The 22,839-nt window shown below is 38.0% G+C and overlaps 1 protein-coding gene across 1 annotated transcript in view; it reads left to right on the top strand.

Annotated features, from left to right (window-relative positions):
- LOC150081687 (protein qui-1-like) overlaps positions 1–22,839 on the top strand; it is a 706,673-nt gene that overhangs the window by 405,240 nt on the left and 278,594 nt on the right. The window contains exons 8-9 of the mRNA XM_090378807.1: positions 13,932–14,082; positions 15,093–15,264. Coding sequence (XP_090234933.1) covers positions 13,932–14,082; positions 15,093–15,264 — 323 coding nt within the window. The remainder of the gene's footprint in view (positions 1–13,931; positions 14,083–15,092; positions 15,265–22,839) is intronic.

The following is a 22,839-nucleotide window of genomic DNA, read 5'->3' as shown; positions in this document are numbered from 1 at the left end:
GAGTTCAACAAGGAGACACTATCTCCAAAGTTGTTTAATGCTGCCCTTGAGGAAGCTTTCAGAAGATTAGACTGGTCGCAGAAAGGAGTCAATGTGAATGGAGAGTACCTAAACCATTTAGGATTTGCCGATGACATTGTGCTCGTAAGCCACGATCCCAAAGAATTAGAGGAAAATCTTAATCACTTATGCAGAGTTAGTAAGGATTTTGGACTAAAGATGAATACGGCTAAAAAAAAAGTAATGATGAACAAGTATGCCACAAAAAAAAAAGACATATAGTGATTGAAGGAGCAGTAATTGAAGAGGTGGAGTCATATACTTATCTGGGACAAGTCATTAGCTGTAATAATGATAAATGGCTGGAAGCCAAGAGAATAAATTTTGAATGGATAGCATTCAGGAAATATAGTCACATACTGAGGAGCAATATCCCAATTTGTCTGAAATGTAAAATAATGGACCAATGTATACTCCCCACCATGACTTATGGAAGTGAAACTTGGGCACTCACCAAAAAAATGGAAGAGAAGCTGAGAACTACACAGCGAATAATGGAATGAATTATATTAAGAATCAGACTGTTAGATAAGAAGAGAAACACATGGATTAGGCAACAAACTGAAGTAAAGGACATTTTTATCAAAACTAAAGAACTAAAATGGTCTTGGGCAGGACACATAGCTCGAAGACACGATGACATATGGACTAAGAATATAACGAACTGGTACCCAAGAAGAGCTAGAAGAAAACCTGGAAGACAACAACGGAGATGGAAAGATGAAATTCATGAGTTTGTGGGTAGTAAATGGAGGCCTTATCCTGCAGTGGATTGAAAATGGCTGATGATGATAATGAATCTTCACTATAAAAGAGTCTGCTTTTATTTTTCGATATGGATCCTTTATTTGGATAAATTACTAGTAGTCTAACATAGGAGGACCTTATTATCGATGTTGATTTTACTGGTTTTCACTGTAGGCTTCTAATAATAACCCCCCCCCCCCCCTCGGTGTGAGCACCTGTAGTATCACTGAGATCCAGCACCCACAGCCTAGTTTCCAGTCTAACGCTATAAGAATCCGGCGTGTTCGCAGTGCGCTGCGAGCCGTGGTGGTGCCTCCAGCTTCAATACACCACTCTGGCCTCCGCTTCGACAAGACAGTGGTCCTGGGATGGCTCGCCCAAGATCAATCAGTTAGTGGGTTCGCCTACGAGGGTCAGCCGTGTCAATGCCATGCTTTATACCCTCATGGTCCGAGACCGGCAGCAGTGCAGGTCTAGTGTCTGGGTAGCTATGGCGTTTCATTCATGAGCGCATTTATTGCTTGGCTGGTAGTGAGCGTCCCCTTTTCGCTGTGGCGGGTGGGAACCTGAGCTGAAACAAATAAAATAATTCTTGAATCCTGATATTTTAAGAATTTCTCTGGGATCCCACGGGTTCCCTACCAGAAACTAACGACGGAAACGAACATATATAGCTCCACGGCAATGAGGTCCAGAATGGAAGACATATCAGGTCCACGACTCATATTCCAGGCAATTCACTTTATTTCCGAGAAGGGAGTAGGAGAAATGGAACCTTCTTTATCCAGGAGAGTTTGGAAGGGTTGGTAGGATCCCCAAAATTCATAAACAGGCTGCGTTCTGATTATATTCTCATCTAAACAGTTTCAAAACCTGATTTCCACCATTTTAAATACTTTCATAGAATTCAGAATGTGCAGCAGTAAGAAAAGCCGAAAACAAGCCGTGGAGGTTATTCTGCCTGGGTTTTACCACAGAAAATTTAATATCCTTTAAACGTGCACATGCCAAAGCGCGTTATATTCGACGTGAGAGCTAAGAGGAATCTCATATCCATTTTTTTACTTCACCGATAAGGAGTCTACTAGTTCAAAAGTAGACTGGATTATTGATAGATAAAATCTGGAAAATGAAGGTTATTTAGTTTTGGTTTTTTTTTTTTTTTTTTTAGGAGCATTAGCAACTAAGGCCATATTGCTCCGGGTTATGCGGTGGCCGTTCCCTGATCTTTCCGCATCCTCCGTATTTGGTGGTGACCGCCTCGAACCCCGGTCTAATCAAGAAGCGTGTGCTGTGCACTGCTGCTCCTTCCCACCTGGCTACGGAGGCGCGAGGAAAATGAAGGTGAAATATCTATCATGCCCTTCAGTGATCCTAGAGCACAATAGATGTCCAATTACAGACCCAACTGCAGTTGCAAATAATATAGAGGAAACATTTTCAAAAATCTCTACAATGACAACTATCTCCCCCAGAGTTTCTGGCCTCAAAACAAACAAGCAAGAAGTGTGCATTACTCTTCTCCTTAAATGGTGTTCAACCATACAATAAGAATTCACAGGAAGAATTAAATGCAGAGCTCTTTCTTAGACAAGCAAGTGTTTTCGGGCCAGATAACATCCACTACGAAATGATAAAATACCTTCCACCACAATCTAATAGTCGCCCTTTAATTTTATTTAATAGAGTCTTTCTTGAAAAAGAATATTCAGGCAAGAATCTGGAAATCCTTGCCTTCCCAAAGCAAAGAAAGGTTCAAAATCCAAGTAATTATCGTCTCAACCCTGCGATACGCTGTTTGTTCAAGATCCTGGAAAGAATGATCAATGCTCGCCTTGTATGGTATTTAGAAACAAACGTCCTCGTTTCCAAGACAGAGTGTGAGTTCCGAAGTTACAGCTCCACTTTAGATCGTTTAATGAGACGTTAAACGTGTACTCGTAACACTTTTATAAAATCTGAACATCCATCTGGTGTCGATTTTATTTGTTTTTGAAAAGCGTATGATAGTCTGGCGTTTTGGCTTATTACACGATCTCCGTAACTTTGGCTTTTCGCGTAAGTTCCCGTTTTTATAAAAAAAAAACTTCCTATATAATTCACTTGTTGAATTATATACCCTTTCAACAAGTGAACTATACAATTCACTTGTTGAAAGGGTAGGCGCTAGACTCTCTTGAGTATTTTTGCCAGAGGAGGGAATTCTATAAATATCTGCAGTGTCACGCTTTTCGCTATTAAAAACTCTTTTACAGAACAATTTCCACTACCTGTAAACAATACTCTCTGTTGATGGTTTTGCCATATTTTGTCATTCATGCAATATGAGGGTCATTGAAAGGCAACTGCAAAAACGTCATCTTGCATCCTGAATCATATTATCTTCACAGAATGTCTGCGTACACTTATTCTGTCACGAATAGAATTTTCATCCTGATCCTGAATTTAAGGCTCAGGATAAACATCATACCAGTGGTAACAGAAGCTAAATATCTGGAACTTATTTTTACAAGCTGACCTTTCTACAACATATTAGTCAGATAAGAACAAAGTGTGCCAAAAGGCTTAGCATGTTTCTTTAACTTCTTAGGGTACAGATCTCTCTCTCTCATGTGAGAAGTTGTCCCAGTTCGATTTTAAATTCGAATCCCTGCCTGACATTAGTTTTTGAACCGCGATGGGTAAATCTCTACAACAGAACTGTTAACTGAACTAAACATTACGATAGAAGAAATTATCCATTCACCAAGGAAATTACATTCCACCCCGGCATGCTCAACTTACAACAAACTGCCACACCACCATCTCTGTGCCAGCAACCCTTTGCAGCACAGTATTCTGATTTTCTGGCAGTGTACACAGATTGGCTCGAAATCATAATCATATGTGGGGTCAGCCGCTATAAATCAGCAGTTCCTTTGAACAACTGTTGTCTGTCAATCCTTATATATACACTCCAAGTAAACAGTCCACACTAAACGTTATTCCTAATGGCAAAACTCTTGGCATGGACAAGCTACAAACGAACTAAAACAGATTAAGCTTGTAATAAAGCATTGGTACAAATAATATTGGTAGTCCAATCTACGTATGGTCCGAAGAGGAGTTGTTCTTCCTCGGCGCCGCATAGGACATAGTAATCTGACACACATTTTTTGCTGAGGGCAGATGACCCACGTATATGTGAGAACTGTGACACTATTTTAACCATTTTCTGTAGTTTTATATAAACACAAGGAAATTATGTTTTACCGCTTTAGTAGTCTTCCTGACACTCACCTAGACAATGTATTCGACATTTTTGACCTTTTACAATCCATTAACTTACATACATGTATTTGAATTTTTCCTTTTATATTTTTACTTCTTTCGACTTAGTAGTATCCTGTTTATATTGCCAAGCATTTATTGATGTTTTTATTTGGCCTTTGCTGACAATGGGCCATTAAACAACAAATAACCAACCAGCCAAGCTCCTAGTAAATTAATGCTTCTTTTAAAGCATGCTCTAGATTCATGATCCCAGTTTTAAGAAGAAGAATCTTTATTGCAACGCTTAGAATGATAATTTACATAATAGTAATTACAACAGCCCGTCACGGCACGGCGGCCAGGGGTTAACAATGTACTACAGAGACATTATTGCCTCAATAAGCCAAAAATGCATAAATAAATAATAGCATAATAAATAAGTGTAATAGAGTACAGGAAAAGGGAGAAAGGACTTGAGTATTCTACATATATAGAACACTAAGTGAGTGTACAACCCTGTTTCAAAATACATACTATAGGAGCCGACCGGGCTAGCCGGGTGGGTAAAGTGCCTGCCTGGCAACCCAAAGGTCGCGAGTTCGAATCCCGCCTCGGGCTTGGATCAGAGTAGAAAATGCAAAAACTTTTGAGAGGTACAATATGGCCACAGAAGCCGATGCGCCAACAACTAACAAAAAAAAAAACATTTGTTTCAAAATACATACTATAGGATATACATTTAAGTGCATAAATATGTATATAATTGGTTGGATTAAGAATGTACATTGCTCAAGACTCGGATTATAATAGTAGTAGCCTTGGCCATTCCATTGAGTATTCTTTTCCTATATTGTCGATCTCTACAGAACTCGTTGAAGTCGACATCTAAGTCCTCTACTCGAGATAGCATCTGTTGAGGAAGAAACCAGTCCGACAGATGGAGGCGTCTTTGCAGAGGGCATAGCTAGGGAGTTGCTCGTAGACGTGCCACTGGGATCCTCCATGCACAGTTATCCAGAAGGAGAGGAAGGAGTTGAGACCGGTCATGAGTTTGACTGTTGTGAGAGTCTCCTTTTATTAATGAGCGACTTAAGCCTTGGGATAAGATCTAGGGGTGGGGGAGAAGAAGAGAGGAATAAGGATCTTTATAAGCTCAAAAGGAAGTATTACCATCAGCAGATATTAAAATGTAAGGTTAAAGCGTGGCAAGATCTTGTGTATGATGTGGGGAATAGCGATCCTTGGGGCCTCATTTTCAAGCTTACTAGGAATAAGTTCAATATGATGTATACTGTGGTGGTAAACGGAGCGGAATCCTCTGATTGGGAGCCTCCGTAGCCAGGTGGGAAGGAGCAGCAGTGCGTAGCACACGCTTCTTGATTAGACCGGGGTTCGAGCCCGTCACCACCAAATACGGAGGATGCGGAAAGGTCATTCAGGGAATGACCACCGCATATCCCGGAGCAATATGGCCTTAGTTGCTAATGCTCCTAAAAACCAAATAACAAACAAACCTCTGATTGGGTAACAACAGTAAAGGCAATTGTACAGAAGCTTTTTAGGAGGGATTGTCCAGAGGATGATAATGAATGGCAAAAAGAGATTAGAAGGCTGAATGAAGAGTATGTTGGGGTGGGGGAGGAAATTATGTTGTTTAATACTGAAAAACTTGTGCAAGTCTGTTCGAAATTAAATTTTAATAAGAGTCCAGGAATGGACTTGATTGAAAACAATTGTATTGTGAAAGCTATAGAGAATTTTCCTGCCATATTTTTGAACATGTTTCAAATGTCTTTTGGAAGGTAAGTTTCCTGGTCCTTGGAAAATAGCTTTACTGAAATTGTTGCTTAAGCCTGGGAAAAATAAAAATGACCCAAAAGCCTTTCGCCCAATCTCGTTATTAGCGAATTTGGGGATGGTATTTGAGCGTCTCTTACTAATTAGACTGCTATCATTATTTGAAAACAACAATTTATTGTTTCCTTACCAATACGGTTTTAAGAAGAAATTTTCAACTGAGGATGCAATACGTGATCTGTGGGATTACAACAGACTGGCAGTTAAAAAAATATGTGTTAGCTGTGTTTATTGACTTTGAGGGCGCTTTTGATACTGTTTGGTATGAGAGCCTCCTAGAGGCTTTAAGGAGACTGGCATGTCCTAATAGGTTATATAAGACAATTCAAAATTATTTAAGCGGAAGACAGGTAGTTCTCAATATTTAAGATATCAAGACAGCTTGAGTTTATGAATTATTATATTTTGGAAGAGGATTTGAGCCTCATTACATAGAGACTAAGTCTAATTTTAACAAGTTTGTCCCCAGGGATCGGTATTAGGCCCAATATTTTGGAATTTGGTAATTAATTCTTGGTTGTCAATGAATCACAAGGATTGCCACAAAGTAGATTTTGCGGACGATGTGGTCTTGGCAGTGCAGGGAAATTCCAGAAATGAGTTGGAACTAAAAATTAAGGATATAATTGATAGCCTGGTGTATTGGTCTACAAATAACAAATCGGTGATTTCCTCGAGCAAGACTGTAATGATGTTGCTTAAAGTGAAACTTGGTTACAGACGACCCCCCCAGGCTGCTTATTAATGGAAAGCAGGTACCATTGGTATCTCAAAATAGATATTTAGGAGTTCTGTTAGATGACAAATTATCTTTTTTCCCACACTTGGATTTTTTAAAGGAGTAAAGTTAAAAATTATACTGCATCTATTTTAAGGTTGACAAGAACTGAGTGGGGATTAAATAAGAGTTCTAGGGCTATATTATAAAGTTATTTTTATTCTAATTGTAACCTATGCGGCTTCGATAGTGTATGGGAGAATATCCAATGTTAAATTTAGAAATAAGTTGATGTCAATTCAAAGATCAATGTTGTTATTAATGGTAAGAGCTTGTAGGAGAATGTCAACAAATGCTCTGCAAGTCATTGCAGGAGTATTACCGTTAGATTGCCAGATGTTATATACAGCCTTTTGTTACTATTTAAGGAAAAGAATGCAGATACCATGTCTTGGAATAACTAATGATGTGACAGTGGGAGTTAAAGAAGGAAAAAAAGAGATTTTTGGTAAACTCTTGAAAATATGGCAATATAGATGGGATGTAAGTGTAACAAGGGCGGTTACCAGATTATTTATTCCAAGAGTTCATTTTGCATACCAAAATAAGCAGTGATTTTTTCCTAAAATGTTGACGTTCTATATATTAACGGGACATGGATCCTTAAGGAGCAAGCTATATGATTTTTGTCTGGAAACCCAGCCAAATTGTAGTTGTGGTTATAATAATGAAAGTTGGGATCATGTATTGTACGACTGTGTATTGTATGAGGAATATCGTCAATTGTTTATGAAATATTATATTTTGGAAGAGGATTTGAGCCTCATTACATAGAGACTAAGTCTAATTTTAACAAGTTTAGTAATTTTTGTGAGTTAGTGTTTTGGAAGAGAAGGTTACAAGTGTTGGTGGATGTTTTTCAGGCATTCTGTATACTGATTGTTGCAACTTCCTCTCCCCGTACTTCTCCTTCAACCCATGCACGGTACTAGGTACTATAGGTTTTGATACCTTTTGTGTTTGGGGTTCTCATAAAAAAAAAAAAAAAAAAAAAAAACTTCATGTAGTCTGGTGCTTTTAAGTTTTTGTTTTATCTTTAATAGTGTTAATATTGCTGTTGATATTATTGTGTTTTTTTTAGGACCTCCTGGGTTAGGCCCCTTGGAGGTGGGGAAGATGATGCCCATTGGAATTGCACTACTATCCAATGGGCGTGGAGATGGTACTTAATACCGACAGAGATGATCCAGGCCTGGCTACAGGTACTTAGGGATGAGCACCAGGGGCAGTCACGCTTGAGTGTATGCATCCTGGTGGCGATGAGGTTTTTTTTTTTTTTCCTTCTACTAGTAGTAGTTCTCTTTTGGATATATGATATTGAATGGTGATGGGTGCTTTCCCGGGTGCCACCATATATACATTAATATATGATGATGGTGTAGAGGGAGATGCAGAGGCCCAAATCTCTGCAGCATAGAGAAGTGGCGAAATGGTATGGTTGAAATGTATCTCACCATGGTGGATTTGTCATTACATGGTTGAGATGTTGCTTGCGTATCCATCTCAGTCTGGCGTCTTTTGTGAGGAGCGTCTACGTGCTGGCCGAAAAGAAGCTTTGGGTCAAATTTGATTCCTAGGTCGATGCGATGTTGAACAAGCGCGATGGAGGCTCCATTGAGGGCTGGATAGATTTTTGTTGGCTGTCGCTTTAACAAGAAGACCATGATTTCTGACTTCTCATGATTGACACGCAGACCAAATTGTTTGTGGTAGATGCATATTGAGGAGAGACTGGATGTTAGCCCTTGCAGCTAACATCCACTTTTGCAGTCGCTTTCGTGATGGGCCTGGAAAAAAAGGAACGTGGAGCCGCCGTCACCTCATAATGCTACTCATTTCGTTACAGACAAGTTGGTTTTTATTTTCGAATAGGTGGAAATCAGATGTGGAAAGATACGGCGAGTACGTAGGATTGGATTCACAGTCGGTATGACGAATGGCAGCCAAGGCAACAGCCTATCTGCGTACACGTGCTTTTTTTTTTGTAAAACAAACCCACCTTTAATCAGCTTTAATGTGTAGTCTTGGATTTGATTGCATATCGTAACACTGACTGAGTTATTATAGCATTGTCCGTTTATTTTTTGTCCCTTTGTAAGGTAATCAACCATTATTATTCATTTTGAATCCCAGAAGAAAAACGCCATGATCTTGCCAGCCGACGAAACTGACTTGGCCTTTTTACCCCATGGTGAATCAACATGCTTCTATTGTTTTGATTGCAGTTTTGATTCTGATTAGTAGACAAAGTCATGTTTCATTCTTAATTTCATATCTTGTCTGAAAGTTTTCAGTTTCTGCTTGATAACTAGCAAAATGTTGCTTTGAAATTTTGAACCAAAGACCTTTCTGATCGGGTGTCAAAAGGTGGGAGACCCATCTCGCAGAAACATTTCTCATACATAATTAATTTGACATATTGTTTTACACTTTTGACGTAATCGAAATACCTGTATCCTCTACTATTTCTCTAAGAGTTACTTTCCGACCCTCCATCACCATGTCATGAACTTTATTGATGTTTATTGTTGATGGATGTCCACTGCACTGTTTAGCTTCGATGCTGGTTCGGTCATGTTTAAATTCAGCTACCCAGTTTTTAACGGTTGCATACAATAGGAAAGATTCTCCTAATTTTCCATGTCTTCGTGAATATTATTTTTGTTCAATAATTCTTTTTTGTAAAAATATTTTACTACTGCTTAGCGTTCCGTTTATGCAGCCTCCAACTTCAATGCCCTTTTAAAAAAGCGTTGTAATTTGTATGCGTTTATATAAAGTTTCAAATTATTAGGAAAAATTACATCTCCCATCTGAGAGAGACTAGAAATTTATTCAAACGGCCCTCAGAGTCATTTAAAAATGGTTTCTGAAATAGTCTGTGTGAGTTTTTCCTCTTCAGAATTCCTTGTTCATTTTTGTTACAAATAAATCGTGCGTGTGTGTACTATAATGCCAAAAAGTAACTAGAGACCCTTGCATGTTTTATTGATACCGTATTTAATAACATATAGGCCCACCTTTGGCCTTAATTATTCACTCTGTCCTCGTCGTTAGATTCCGAAGAAATTTTTGATAACATGAACGGCGAACGTGAATTTTGGTTCACTCCACCTTCAACAAAGTGGCCAGTTCAGATACGATAGGCTTGTTGGCCATTCCCGAAGCCACCGTTTCCGTTCATCCCAAAGGAATTTATCAGGTTCAATTATTTTTAGCAGAACTATAACTTATAATTTGAGCACTGCACTGGAACTAGGTCACTATTTTTAGGAACTTTCCAAGAACACTGATATATGAGGGAGGAATTTTCTCACTGGTGAGTGAGCGAACAAAAAACTTCATGTATTTATTCAAACAAATACATGAAATTTTTTCTACAACGTTCTACCAAGCAGTGGAACGTTGGAATAAGTTACCTGCAAGTGACCAAGGCATTCGGAAAAATTGAAGGAGAAATTAGTTGGAAGCAAACTAATTCACACCACATGGATTTTAATTCAGAAAAGGGGAATATGGCAGTTTAAGGCGCTACATGGCATCTATTAATTGACACACTGCAAATGAGGGCGTGAGTGAGGACGAATACATTTGAATTTTGGAACACCTTTAAAGCAAAAATCACAGATGTTGTGAAAATATTTCACTCTTAGGTTGTCTACTCGTACATTCTGCGTGCCTACCCGCTCACTGGTAGACGGAACAATAATTTCCGAAATGGTACCGTCTGGGTGGTGGCATTCAAAACTAAGAATAAATAAAGATAGTCTTCTATACTTGGAAAGCATTATTTATTCTGAAGTGCATAACTAAGCATCTTGTTGTGAAGAATTTTACCATATAAGATGTTATAATATTGATGCCGTTATTTTACAAACTTTGTTTCTGTTCGTTGGGAATTTACTGCATATTAAAGTGATCATTTTCCTCTGCCCAATGCGTGTTAGTAAATTCTTCCAGGTCTCATCATCATCAGCCATTTACAATCCACTTCAGGATGAAGGCCACTCCAGCAACTTTCCAGTTCCTTCTGTTTTGAGCACTGGCCATCCATTTACTACCCAAAAACTCATGAATTTCATCTATCCATCTCCGCCTTTGTCGTCCAGGTTTTCTTCTAGTTCCTCTTGGGTACCATTCTGTTATTTTCTTAGTCCATCTGTCATCATGTCTTCGAGCTGTGTGTCCTGCCCAAGACCATTTTAGTTCTTTAGTTTTGATAAGAATGTCCTTTACTTGAGTTTGCTGCCTAATCCATGTGTTTCTCTTCTTATCTAACAGTCTGATTCCCAATATAATTCGTTCCATTCTTCGCTGTGTAGTTCTCAGCTTCTCTTCCATGGCACCTCCGTAGCCAGGTGGGAAGGAGCATTAGTGCGTAGCACACGCTTCTTGATTAGACCGAGGTTCGAGCCCGTCATCACCAAATACGGAGGATGCGGAAAGGTCAGGGAATGACCACCGCATATCCCGGAGCAATATGGCCTTAGTTGCTCCTAAAAATCAAATAACTAACTAACAATAACTAGCTTCTCTTCCATTCTTTTGGTGAGTGCCCAAGTTTCACTACCATAAGTCATGGTGGGGAGTATACATTGGTTCATTATTTTACGTTTCAGACAAACTGGGATATTGCTCTTCAGTATGTGACTATAATCTTCCAGGTCTAGAAGGCATCAAAGGCCAAAAATTGCTTTAGTTGCTTAAAGTAATTTAACAAGACATATTGTGACGTTAAAAACGTTTTTACTGGCGTTATTCCCAAAATTTTGTAACGAAAAACCGTCATTTGAAATGCATTACGAAAATTTATTCCAGTTTAATTTATCTTCTACTGGACCAAATTTAATGAAATTTTGCACGGAATTTCATCCTAACTCAATACTGGAGGAAAAACTTTCAAACCTCTGAAAATTGCAGTAGTTTTTTCCAGGATAGTGGAAAATATGAACATGTGATCAAGGAAGTTTTCTCACGTAATAAACTTGATAATGTGAACGTATAGCATATCGTTGGAAAGCTAAGGAATTTAGAAACAGAAATATTAAGGTTTTAAGATACAAAAAGCTTTCGGAAATGCGTTAATTCGAAAACGCATCTGGTTTCAAGTCACCCGGTGTTTTCAGAATGAATGTAATTTTTTTATTTACAATTAAACTCTGAGGCTGGAAAAGAGTTGTGCACATTTATGAAAACATTCTTCAACTTGGACATGTCATCAGATCTTTCGATAAATAATACACGTAATAGAACAACTATAGATGGTGTATTTAGTCGTGAACTCTTCAATGTAAAAATTATATATATCCTACTTTAGTCATCACAGACCAATACTTTCAGTAACCGATATGTAATTATTATCAATAAAATAAAAACACTGTTATATTATTATCCACGAATTTTATTAATATCTGAAAACGAAAACGTTTTTAACGCCTGCCGACAACTCTTAAATGTAAAACACGTTAAATATGCTAACGGCAGGACACATGTACCTGATACAGAATTTTGTTTTTATTCGCCACTTCTGATAATTTAAACAGACGTTTTAATCTGTTTAATAAAATAATTAAAACTTTTCGTAGCTCTACAGGAATGTAGAGAAAATCAGCTTCCTTACCCACTTACTTAACTTTTCAAAGCAACAGTTGCCTTGTAATTTGTTATTACATTAGACTGCTATTCTCAAGTTTTGCTAGATCAAAACAAAGACTTCCTTGGATGTCTCAAAGCTAATTTGTATCTCGGCGGTAAGGTCTTTGCTGACTTAAATAGCTCGAGATTGTTATTGAGAAGTATTACAGCACGAAATGAAGTATCGAAAGTTAGTAGACAAGGCCTTTCCAAGGCACAAAGTACCACGCCAATGCTAGGAACTGTTTCAACAAGGAAATTACTTGGCTACTTACTCGTGCATAAAAGTGGAATTGTAGTCTGAAAACACTCGCCCGCCTCAGAACACTAATGAGATCTCATCGTAGCTGCTGGTTTAATTTTCTTGGAGCCGAGTTAAACAAATAATCACGATGCGATATCCGACAGTTGATGCATACAAAATACGGTGGTAATTTCATAGAATATCAATCCTTCGGCACGTTCCCTCGTTGGCAGGTGGTGTGTTTGACCGAGGCCACTTATGGCCCACCTGATTTAACGTTAGGATTATGCAGATGTAAAATGAATCGCATTATTCCACCTCACAGAGGCTTCATCAGTACGTCAACAGCTTTTTATTGAGGGGATCTCAAATATGTTAATAATAATAGGGTAAGTACAAGGTGATTGTAGAGCCTGTAGCTATTTTTAAAAATATAAAACTTTAAAACGCATTCTTAATAGAAAAAAAATAGTTTTTTAAACAGTCAGGCATAAAATTTAATGGTTTTTTTTTTTTTTTTTGGAACAAAAGTAATAGTTCCAATGTTCCCGGTAGAGGGCCAAGGTTTTATTTTAAAACAACCGGGTTACAGAAATTGCCAATTATACAGTATATTATGAAAAATGTTATATACGTTCGTCGTGTAACTTTAAATACTCGTCTGCAAAAAAGAGACTGTAGAGTTCGCTGAAACTTCATGTGAAATTTATTCCTTAAATACGCCAAAGAAGCAAAGACTTGGACACAGATCTTAAAGACTGTAAACGCAACCTTTTAAATTTCCTCAAAGCCAAAAATCTGTAGGGAGTCAAGTCTAGAAAATGTGGAGGCCAATGGAAAATTTCCATAAATAGGCTAACATCTCCTCTTGGGAGAGTTCAGCCCTTTCAACCGCTGTTGGTACGTTACCCTTTTTCACCCAGTACAACAGTAGAGTATGACGTAAAAGTCGAATTAGACCATTTTTTATACAAAAACTGTAACATCTTTATGAAAATCTTTTTCCCGTGATGGTGAAAGCTGGAAAATTTTTTTTTGTTTGTTTCTCAGAAATTAAATTAAAATAAAACCATTAAATTTTATACCTGACTGCGCAAAAGATTTTTTTTTTTTAAGTAAGTGAGAACTTTATAACCACATTGCATATTTTTACTTTTTGAATTTCAGTTATGGACACTAGATGAATTTAATAAAATTTCATTAATATGTATTCTGAAATGAGAAATCTGTAAATAACAGCAGTAACTGATAAATTAGTTTATTCTAAAAAAAATGGCATATGATACATGAAAGCAGTTAAAGTGCATCCGTTACTTGTGCACTGAATCAACGCAGTTATTTTTTCTTATCTACTTCTAGGCGTTAACCATACAGACTCTTGCGCTTCATCCTTCTTTGATCTGTCAGCCCAAGATGGAGCCTCTATCGAAGAAGAAAACGCTGTTGGACTTCAAGGGCTTCTGGAAGACATCATCATTTCACTTAACCGCAAGAATGTCAGCTACTTCAGGTATCGTTCGCCAGAGCCACGGCTCACAATTATGCCTTATACATGGCTAGTTTGGTTAAGAAATAAAACTTTCCGCGTTGTCGAACGCGCTTATCCGCCCCCCTCCGTCTTTCTCCCCATCGAAAGAGAAAAGCTGTCGCTTGCAGGTGCAGATCACCCGGGCTGAGTTAATGAGATAAATTTATGCCATCTTCTTTGTCAGCCTATCTCGAATGTGCTACACGCGAGCCACCGTTAATAATTTTAACATTTCAATTCTGTTGTTGCACTAGTGCCAAATATGCTGACGCTTGTTGTTTGCACATCTAAAAGTGACTTCTGTAGGGGAAATTAAACAGTCAGAGCCCGCTTGCTTTCGACTTACGATTCTCCCTATATATCGTAAGAAGAATTAAATTTACTGAATAAGTAAATATCCTATATTATGACTGTCTATTTAATATTTTTCTCCGATCGCAAAGTACAACTTAAAGTGTTCGAGGCAAGGAAAACCATGTGCGTTTTCAAGGAGTTTTTTCCCTCATCTGAATGCTACTAGAAAGCCAGGGACAGAATTTATTATGAAATCCGATTATGTGAATTGTGAAAGATGAATGTAGGTTTATGAATAATGTAGGGAACTAGTCAAGCGATTTAATCATGAATATTCTAATTGCAAAGCGTCTGAAAAGAATGATTTCTTTCTTTTCATTGCGTTCCGTGTGTGGTAGTAACAACCATGAATACATCTCTGTATAATACAAACACATACTCCCTGTCCCAATTAAATCGACAAAGTATCTTGTCTAGACCGCATAATTATTAGTTAAACCCAAAGAAAATCCTAGTCTTAAGAGAGATTTTTAGTCATTGTAGGCTTGCTATATTGTACAGTATTAACATGGCGGATATAATTTCTAAAAAGTCACTTCCCTAACGAAACACATTTTAGAAGAGTACTGTAACTAAAAAAAAAAACATTTAATACACTAACGCATGCCTAATATATTCCAATGTTTATAACTGTTTAGTGTTCCTTGGCGCAAAACTGGTCTCGATCCAGATCTCTCTGAGCATGGAGAATATCTACAGAAATTCGGACAAACGATTTTGGAGAAGTTAAACGCTACGATGAAGGAAGCAGCCACTAATACGAGTGCTCCTTGGGATTCATTTCCGCCCCAGCTGAGGAAGCCAGTACAGGTGAGATCCATTTGGAAACAAGGAGTAGTCTGTTGTGTTTGAATATACGATTGATGTAACATCAAATAGTTAAATACTGAAAAGAACCAGTCTAGAATATTTGTCAACTTAGTTCGATATATTCAACTGATGTGCATTTCATTTTTCTGTGTTTGATATATCGTTATAAGTCGGCCACTATTCTACTAGCAGAATTATAAATGATTAGAGGTAACTGAGATATAAATATGTACAGTAGCAGCTGGGGGGGGGGGGGGCAGATCAACATCAGGATTCTGAGACCTGGAGCAGGTCTTAGCCCTGTGAAAAATCCGGAATTATCAAAAATCCGGTACTTTCTGAATATTTCTCCGAGGGTAGTCGACCGTACAACAGCAGAGGAGAACTAGGCTAGCCGGGAAAAAAAACAGCTGATCCGCAATATTCAGATTTGTGCATTATGTTTAATAATTTTCAAAAACAAATTTCTTTCATTTTTACATGTTGCCTAGCTGTATGTCATTTTCAACGTGTAAAATCATATATTCATTCATTCATTTTGCGAGACAGTACTACTTAAAATTCAAATTCAGTGCAATTTCATAGTATGGCATTTAATAGTATTGTAAGTATTTAATTTTTGAAGAATAGAGAGAGAATCTTTATTCCAACAACAAGAAAAAATATACAAAAATTATGTTGCAGTATACCCGTCACAGCCACAAAGCCAGGGATTCACATCAGAATAGAACTGCCATGATTTATTGATTTTTATTATGACTTAAATTGTTACATTAATTTTAACTTACATTAGAAAACTGCCAACAAGTTAAACAGTAAAAGTGGGTTCAAGTTCCGTGCATTATATGTTGAGCGTCCTTGGAACCACGGGGATTTATTAAAGGTTTCTGTCCAGCATGATAGTTTACAGTTCAGTTTAGTGGGACAGTCTGTTGATTTCTACTTAGGCGTTGAAGACTTGGAGAAGGATATACCTGTTACAGAATTTTATTTCTATATACTGTACTTAATTTTTGACAAAGAGGGTGAGATCCGCATTAAGGGCTTGGACATCCTGTAGCATTTCGTAAGATAAAAACCTGTCAGTGAACTTAAGGTGGTTCCAGCGAATACTAAGTGAGGGGGTTATCCCGGAAAAATGGAAGAGATATTACGTAAAACCAGTTCCAAAAATAAGCAATCCTAAAACCAGTAAAGATTTCAGGCCCATCGCAATCGGATGCTCTCTGCAAAAAATATTTGAAAAAGCAATCCTGAGCACCATCAATCAGCACTGCTTTGAGGACAGGCCAGAATACTTACATTCTGTGCTTCCTCGAAGGTCGACTATTACTAATTTAATGGAGACTCTACTCCGAATACAGTTAGCTTTAAATAATAAACAACAGTTGGACATCGTTTTTCTGGATGTAGCAGCAGCCTTCGACAACGTCTCAATCCCAGCTATAACAGTAATCCTCAAGGAGTATTTCCTCATTTCAGGAAGCACTTTAAGCATTCTCACTAACACCCTTCAAGAAAGACAAATTATCGCAATAAATGGGAAACAAACAGCAACTTACTGTATTTCTAGGGGAGTACCTCAAGGGAGCGTATTGTCCGCCACCTTCTTTGCAATAGCACTAGCCCCATTTTTAGCTCAAAACTGTGAACAATTTATTACATATGCTGACGATTTGAAATTTTTTGTAACATCTAAAGAACAAGAAACTGCACCCCATCTATCAGAGGAAGCAAACAAGGCAATCAAGAAGCTAGAAGAATATCTGCACTACATTGGCCTGAAACTTAATGAAAAGAAAACTGCCCAAATGACCTTCACCAACAAAAAGAAGAAAAATGAAATTACGATTTTTGTGAACAATACCAGAATCCAAAATTCCCCCGCACATGTTGACCTTGGCCTTAAGTGGGATGAAGGATTAAACTTCATACCTCACTTCGAACACATTAGGAAAAAGACATACGCAGCACTGTGGAGCACTAGACAAGAACTCACCGGTCTCCGAAGCCCTCATCTTATAATTCAATACATCCTTAAATGCGTTACACCGATTCCGTTGTACGCATCGACTATCTGGTCATCAGCCCCTGAGAGCAACGTCAAGGCCTTCTTAGGAGTAGAATACTGGCTCCTGAGATGGCTAAACAAGATTGCTGGGAAACCGTTTACCATCTCAAGAGCGGTCTTGTCTGCCAATCTGGACATCACACCCTGGAAGTATATCATCACAACCAGAAACATCTTAACTCTGGCAAAGCTACTAACGGAGAGAATAGATTCGCTGAAAGTGGGAAACGTGATCACTCGCCCCCGGATGATACGACCGAGAATAAAGAGGGAAGAACCAAGTCTCAAGTGCCAACTGACTCAATTGGACTCTCTGGGGAGATTTTTCCCAGCAAATACTGTTAATTATTTTAATAATTTAAATATAGATCCAGAGAAACTATGTACAGACAAAATGTATAGGACAGAAATCTTTGGTAATGTGTATCGGCAAGTATAAATATAATAAGAAGACTAATTTAATAATTTATATAATAATATTTAGCATTTAACAATCATTTGCAATTAATTAAACCAACTTAACAATTAATTTATTAACCACATATTCTGTGTTTTTTCATCTCCAAATTTTGTAAATAAGTTCATGTAATCATGCTTGTAAATACTATAATGTAACCACACCCTCTAGCCACGTGCTGTCTATGGGTGTCTCGAAAGAGAAATAAACAGATAATAATAATAATAATAATAATGCGGGGAGCTGCAGGGTAGCTCTGCAGCTCCTCTTGTAGGCGATTTTCTCCACCTACAAGAGTTCCAGGGTGATAGATCAGAGATGAGGAATGTGAGCAACTTGACTGAACACAGATGGACGGGGAACGGTGAGGTTGAGGAGGACGCCTGTGTTTGTATTTCTTCCATGTTAAGCCAGTATTCTACTGCAGCGGTTCCCAATCTTTCTTGACTCGCGAACCCCTTTCAATACAATATTTTTAATGCGAACCACTAAGCCTATATTCTCTGAAATTATTAGTAATATTATTATTAGCCATATAATGCAAGGAAGCCCGAGGCTTATGCTGCACCAGCCAAAAAAAAAAAAAAAAAAAAATCCTGAGAGAGAGAGAGAAAGAAGAGTAGAAAGGAATCACCAAGAAAGAGAAGAATGATGATATCCAGCTCAGGACCCTGGGTGTGCCAAGCCCATACTCACGAGACGTGAACCCCTAGGGTTGTCGTATAATATTACTGAATTTTTATTATACAAGATTTCCAGTACTACGTTTTTTATTAGCGACTTTGCATAATAATAAAAATTATTAAGTATTAAGAAGAAATCTTTATTGTACAATAAAGATACAATACACGCCGGCCAGGGACTTCACAAGGTTATGGAGTAATATAAAAACATCTGTGACAAATAGATGAGAATTAAATCATGACATTAAATTAAATTTAAAATTATTATATTAAAAATATAATAAAATTAAATTAAAATATATTTTTTATAATTTGTAAAGCAGTTATATTAATCAGTCCAAACTACATTTCGAACAGGCTAAGAGTATAACTTGCTTATTGTCCAAATGGTAGCGGAGCATTCTGGTCTCTTGCCAAAGCTATTGGTCGCAATTTTTCCCCATCTCTGTTCCCACCTCTGTTAAAACCAGATGGTTCTGTTGCCACATCAGTAAAGATAAAACTGACCTGCTAGCATCCTATTTTTCTTCCAACTCATGTATTGATGATCTTGGTAAAAAAAACTCACATCAGACTGTTTCCGATACACTCCATTCAGTGCCTCCTGTGGTCTTCTGTCAGAAGTATGTAATGTAAGAAAGAGCCAGGTCCTGATGATATTTATCCACTTGTTCTCAAAACCTGTGCCCCTGAACTTACTCCCGTTCTGTGTCGGCTTTTTCCACTTTTTATTTCAAAGGTGTTTTCTCTTCTGCTTGGAAATTTGCTCATATCCAGCCAGTTCCTAAAAAGGATGACAAATCTCTCCCATCGAATAATCGTCCCATTGCACTTACCATTACTCTTTCTAAAGTAATGTTAAAATCAATTAGCTGCCAACTCTTAAACTATCTAGAAATATTTTCATCTGATCAACGATCGCCAGTATGGATTCCGTCAATGTCGTTCCACTGGTGATATTCTGGCTTATGTTACCCATCTATGGACAAATTCAATGGAAAAGTTTGGTGAAACTCAAGCCATTGCTCTTGGCATTTCAAAGACTTTTGATCGTGTTTGACATAAAAGTCTTCTAAATAAGCTTCCATTCTATGATTTGCCAGCTATTTTTGTAATTGGTTATCCAGTTTTCTCTCTGACCGCTTACTGCGGCTGATGGTAGACGGCTCTCTGTCTTCTAACTTCTCCACTAATGCTGGTGTTCCCCAAGGTTCAGTTCTTTCCCCCACTCTTTTCCTCTTGTATATTAATGATCATCTTCCATTGACGGGAAATCCTATCCACAAATTTTGCTGATGATAGCACATTACATTCCCTTTCCAGTTTGAAAAACCTTGCCCTGCGCAAACAGCTTCAACTTCTCGAGTGTCCACTGCCAAATCCTTAAATGCTGATCTCCAGTGGGACAAAGATAACTTAAATTCAATCCTTCTAAAACTCAGTCCTGTCTTATATCTCGCAAAAAGGATTCTTCTGCTCCTATGCTTATCTTCGACTACGCTCCGATTTCTAGGCAAAATCTTGGGGATTACCCTGACTTATATTCTCTCTTGGTATAAAACACATTACAAATATTGCTTCCTCTGCATCTAAAAAAAACTGGGTTTTCTCTTTCACTCTCGGCGTTACTTCTCTTCCAAACAGTTGTTGAGTCTGTAGAAATCACAAATCCGGTGTACCATGGAATATTGTTCCCACATCTGGGGTGGTGCCCCCAAAACCTCTCTCAAGATTCTATTCAAAAGAGGGCAGTTAGGCTAATTAATGTCTCATCTGAAACAGTCTCTCTCCACCCTCTGTCTCTGTTGCATGAGTTTTCTATAGATACTTGCATGCATGGGCGTCCACAGAAAATTTTCCGGGGGGGGGGGCAAAGCTTGGAGACAAATAATTACATCAATAAATTTTTATTTAATTAAACAGGTAGATTATAGAATACAGTATTGCATCAATACAAAAACACATACATAATGTATATAAAATTACAATATAAAGGAAACAAGAACTAATATATATATATATAACCGTTTTTTTAGTTGATTATAATACCAACTAGATAAATTGGAGAATTTAGCATAAAAGTATTAGGAATGCAAACTGTACTCATTTCTGAGTATAGTTTGTTTGTACTCATTTCTGAGTGTAGTTTCTATCTGTTTCTGTTTGCCAGATGGCAAACAGAAACAGATAGCTTCAGCTAATTATTGATAGGATACAAAGGGTACTAGGAAAGTTTTGCAATACAGCTTTGTTTATTTAATTTTTTCAAAGTAATTTCCTCTACATTCAATACACCTCTCCATCCTCCGAAACCAATCTTTAAACCAGTTCTGCCAAGTTTCACTAGGGAGTAAAGCACACTCGTTGTCCCAAGCCCGTAGAAGGTCCTCATCACTGGAAAACCGCCTCCCTTTTAGCTTCATTTTCACATGCGGGAACAGTGCAAAGTCGCAGGGAGCAAGGTCTGGACTGTAGGGAGGGTGCTCGAGAAGTTTCAGTCCTGTCGTGGTCAAATATTCGGTGCAGGCTTTGGCGCGGTGAGCTGCAGCATTATCGTGATGGAGGTACCAGGTGTCCATTCTTGACTTTGGCCGCAGGTTCTTCATAGATCCAATGACTTTAGGCAGGCATTGTTCAGTATACCACTTAGCTGTGACTGTCTTCTGCGTGTCCAAAACGACACGTTCCACAATTCCACTCGATTTGAAAAATACAGCTATCATTTTCTTCTTTACAGATCGGGATTTTCTGACAATTACGGGTGTGTCGTCATCATCAAAGACCCAAACTTTGTTTTGAGCCTTGGTCGGCAGATCGTAATAGTACAGCCAAGTCTCGTCACCTGTCACGATGTTGTTCACATACCGAGATTGTCCCTTATCAAACTTTTTTAACATCTCCCGGCACCAAGTCACACGTCGTGTCATCTGCTCTTCAGTCAGTTGATGCGGCACCCAGAGAGAACAAAGTTTCTTCACGTGCAAATGATCTTGTAGAATCGAACGAATTGCTGGTGCATTTAGGCCCAAAGTATCCTCTATCTGTTGGTAGGTCACTCGCCTGTTTTCGTCAAGCATTTTCCTCACAGCAGTAACGTTTTCCTCCGTAACTGACGTTCGTGGCCTTCCCGGCCTCTCAGAATCCTCCAGAGTGAAATTTCCCCTTTGGAATTCTCTATACCACCTGAATATCGTTGTACGATGTGGACAATCATCATCTAGTGCAAGAGTCATTTCTTCTAAGCACTGGTCTATGGTTAAACCGCGCACGAAATTATACCGCAAAACTGTCCTTATCTCATTTCGTGACCACGATGCCATCGCAAGCACTTTACACTCTCACTACTAATGAATAACTGAGCCCATCGACTTGGCGCGGCGGCTACTATGCACGTATGAACATGTCTCAACAAGCAGCTTCCTGTGATTCATTGTTGCGTCATATTGCAAAACTTTCCTAGTACCCTTTGTATATTGAGTGGAGCTAGCCTTAACGTTCCATTCAATGTATCCATATATCTATAATTAGCTATGTTATCATTTTAATTTTACTATTTTATATTATTTTATTTTATGTATTTATTTATAGGGTACAACAAAGAAGTCCAACTTAGGTTACCTAAACTTGGCCCTTTGAACTAATGAGTATAGTTTACACCCCTAATACATTTATGCTAAATTCTACAATTTATCTAGTTGGTATTACAATTAAATAAAAAATTGTTATATACAGACAGATGTGATGTACAATCATAAATTTGATGGCATTAATCTGTTCTGTCACTCTTTCTCCTTTTATATTTCTTATATTCTTTTACATAACTTCATATATATATATAGATAATAATGATTTCAATAATCACTTATCGTATAAGAATTGAATTCTCCGTCAATCGCTTGCAAACCTATTGATGACATTTTCAATAAATTTCTTCTTTACCGCTTCCTCTTCTAGTTTCTTCCTGTGCACACTAATCATACATAAACCTTATACAAATGTATATAGGCGAGTTTCTGAGATAGTTGACACCTTAACCATGTTTTCACATGCTGAAACTTCTTTCAATGGTACAGGTCGTAACAGGTAGTCATACCAATAGTTATTGCCAAATTAATAGAAGGGAAATAGTCGCAATGTTCCAAAACTTCTGGTAAAGTTTGGGGAATATCAGTCGATGAACCAAAAACAGGAACTCTGTTTTATTGCTGCAATAGATGAAACACGTGTTCTAAGGTTACCCCGCCGAGGGCCGAAACCGGCCAACTCGTAATAAAATTTTAAGGCAGACAAAGCGTCACATGGTGGTCGAGGGTGTAAGGTTACATATCTCAATCACTTTTACGATTATAATTTGTGGAATTTTT

Source organism: Mastigoproctus giganteus, chromosome 8, assembly GCF_048544385.1.
Source record: "Mastigoproctus giganteus isolate SK-2022 chromosome 8, ASM4854438v1, whole genome shotgun sequence".
Classification (NCBI taxonomy): Eukaryota; Metazoa; Arthropoda; class Arachnida; order Uropygi; family Thelyphonidae; genus Mastigoproctus; species Mastigoproctus giganteus.
Note: the sequence above shows the minus strand (reverse complement) of the source record. Positions and strands in the feature narration are given on the sequence as shown.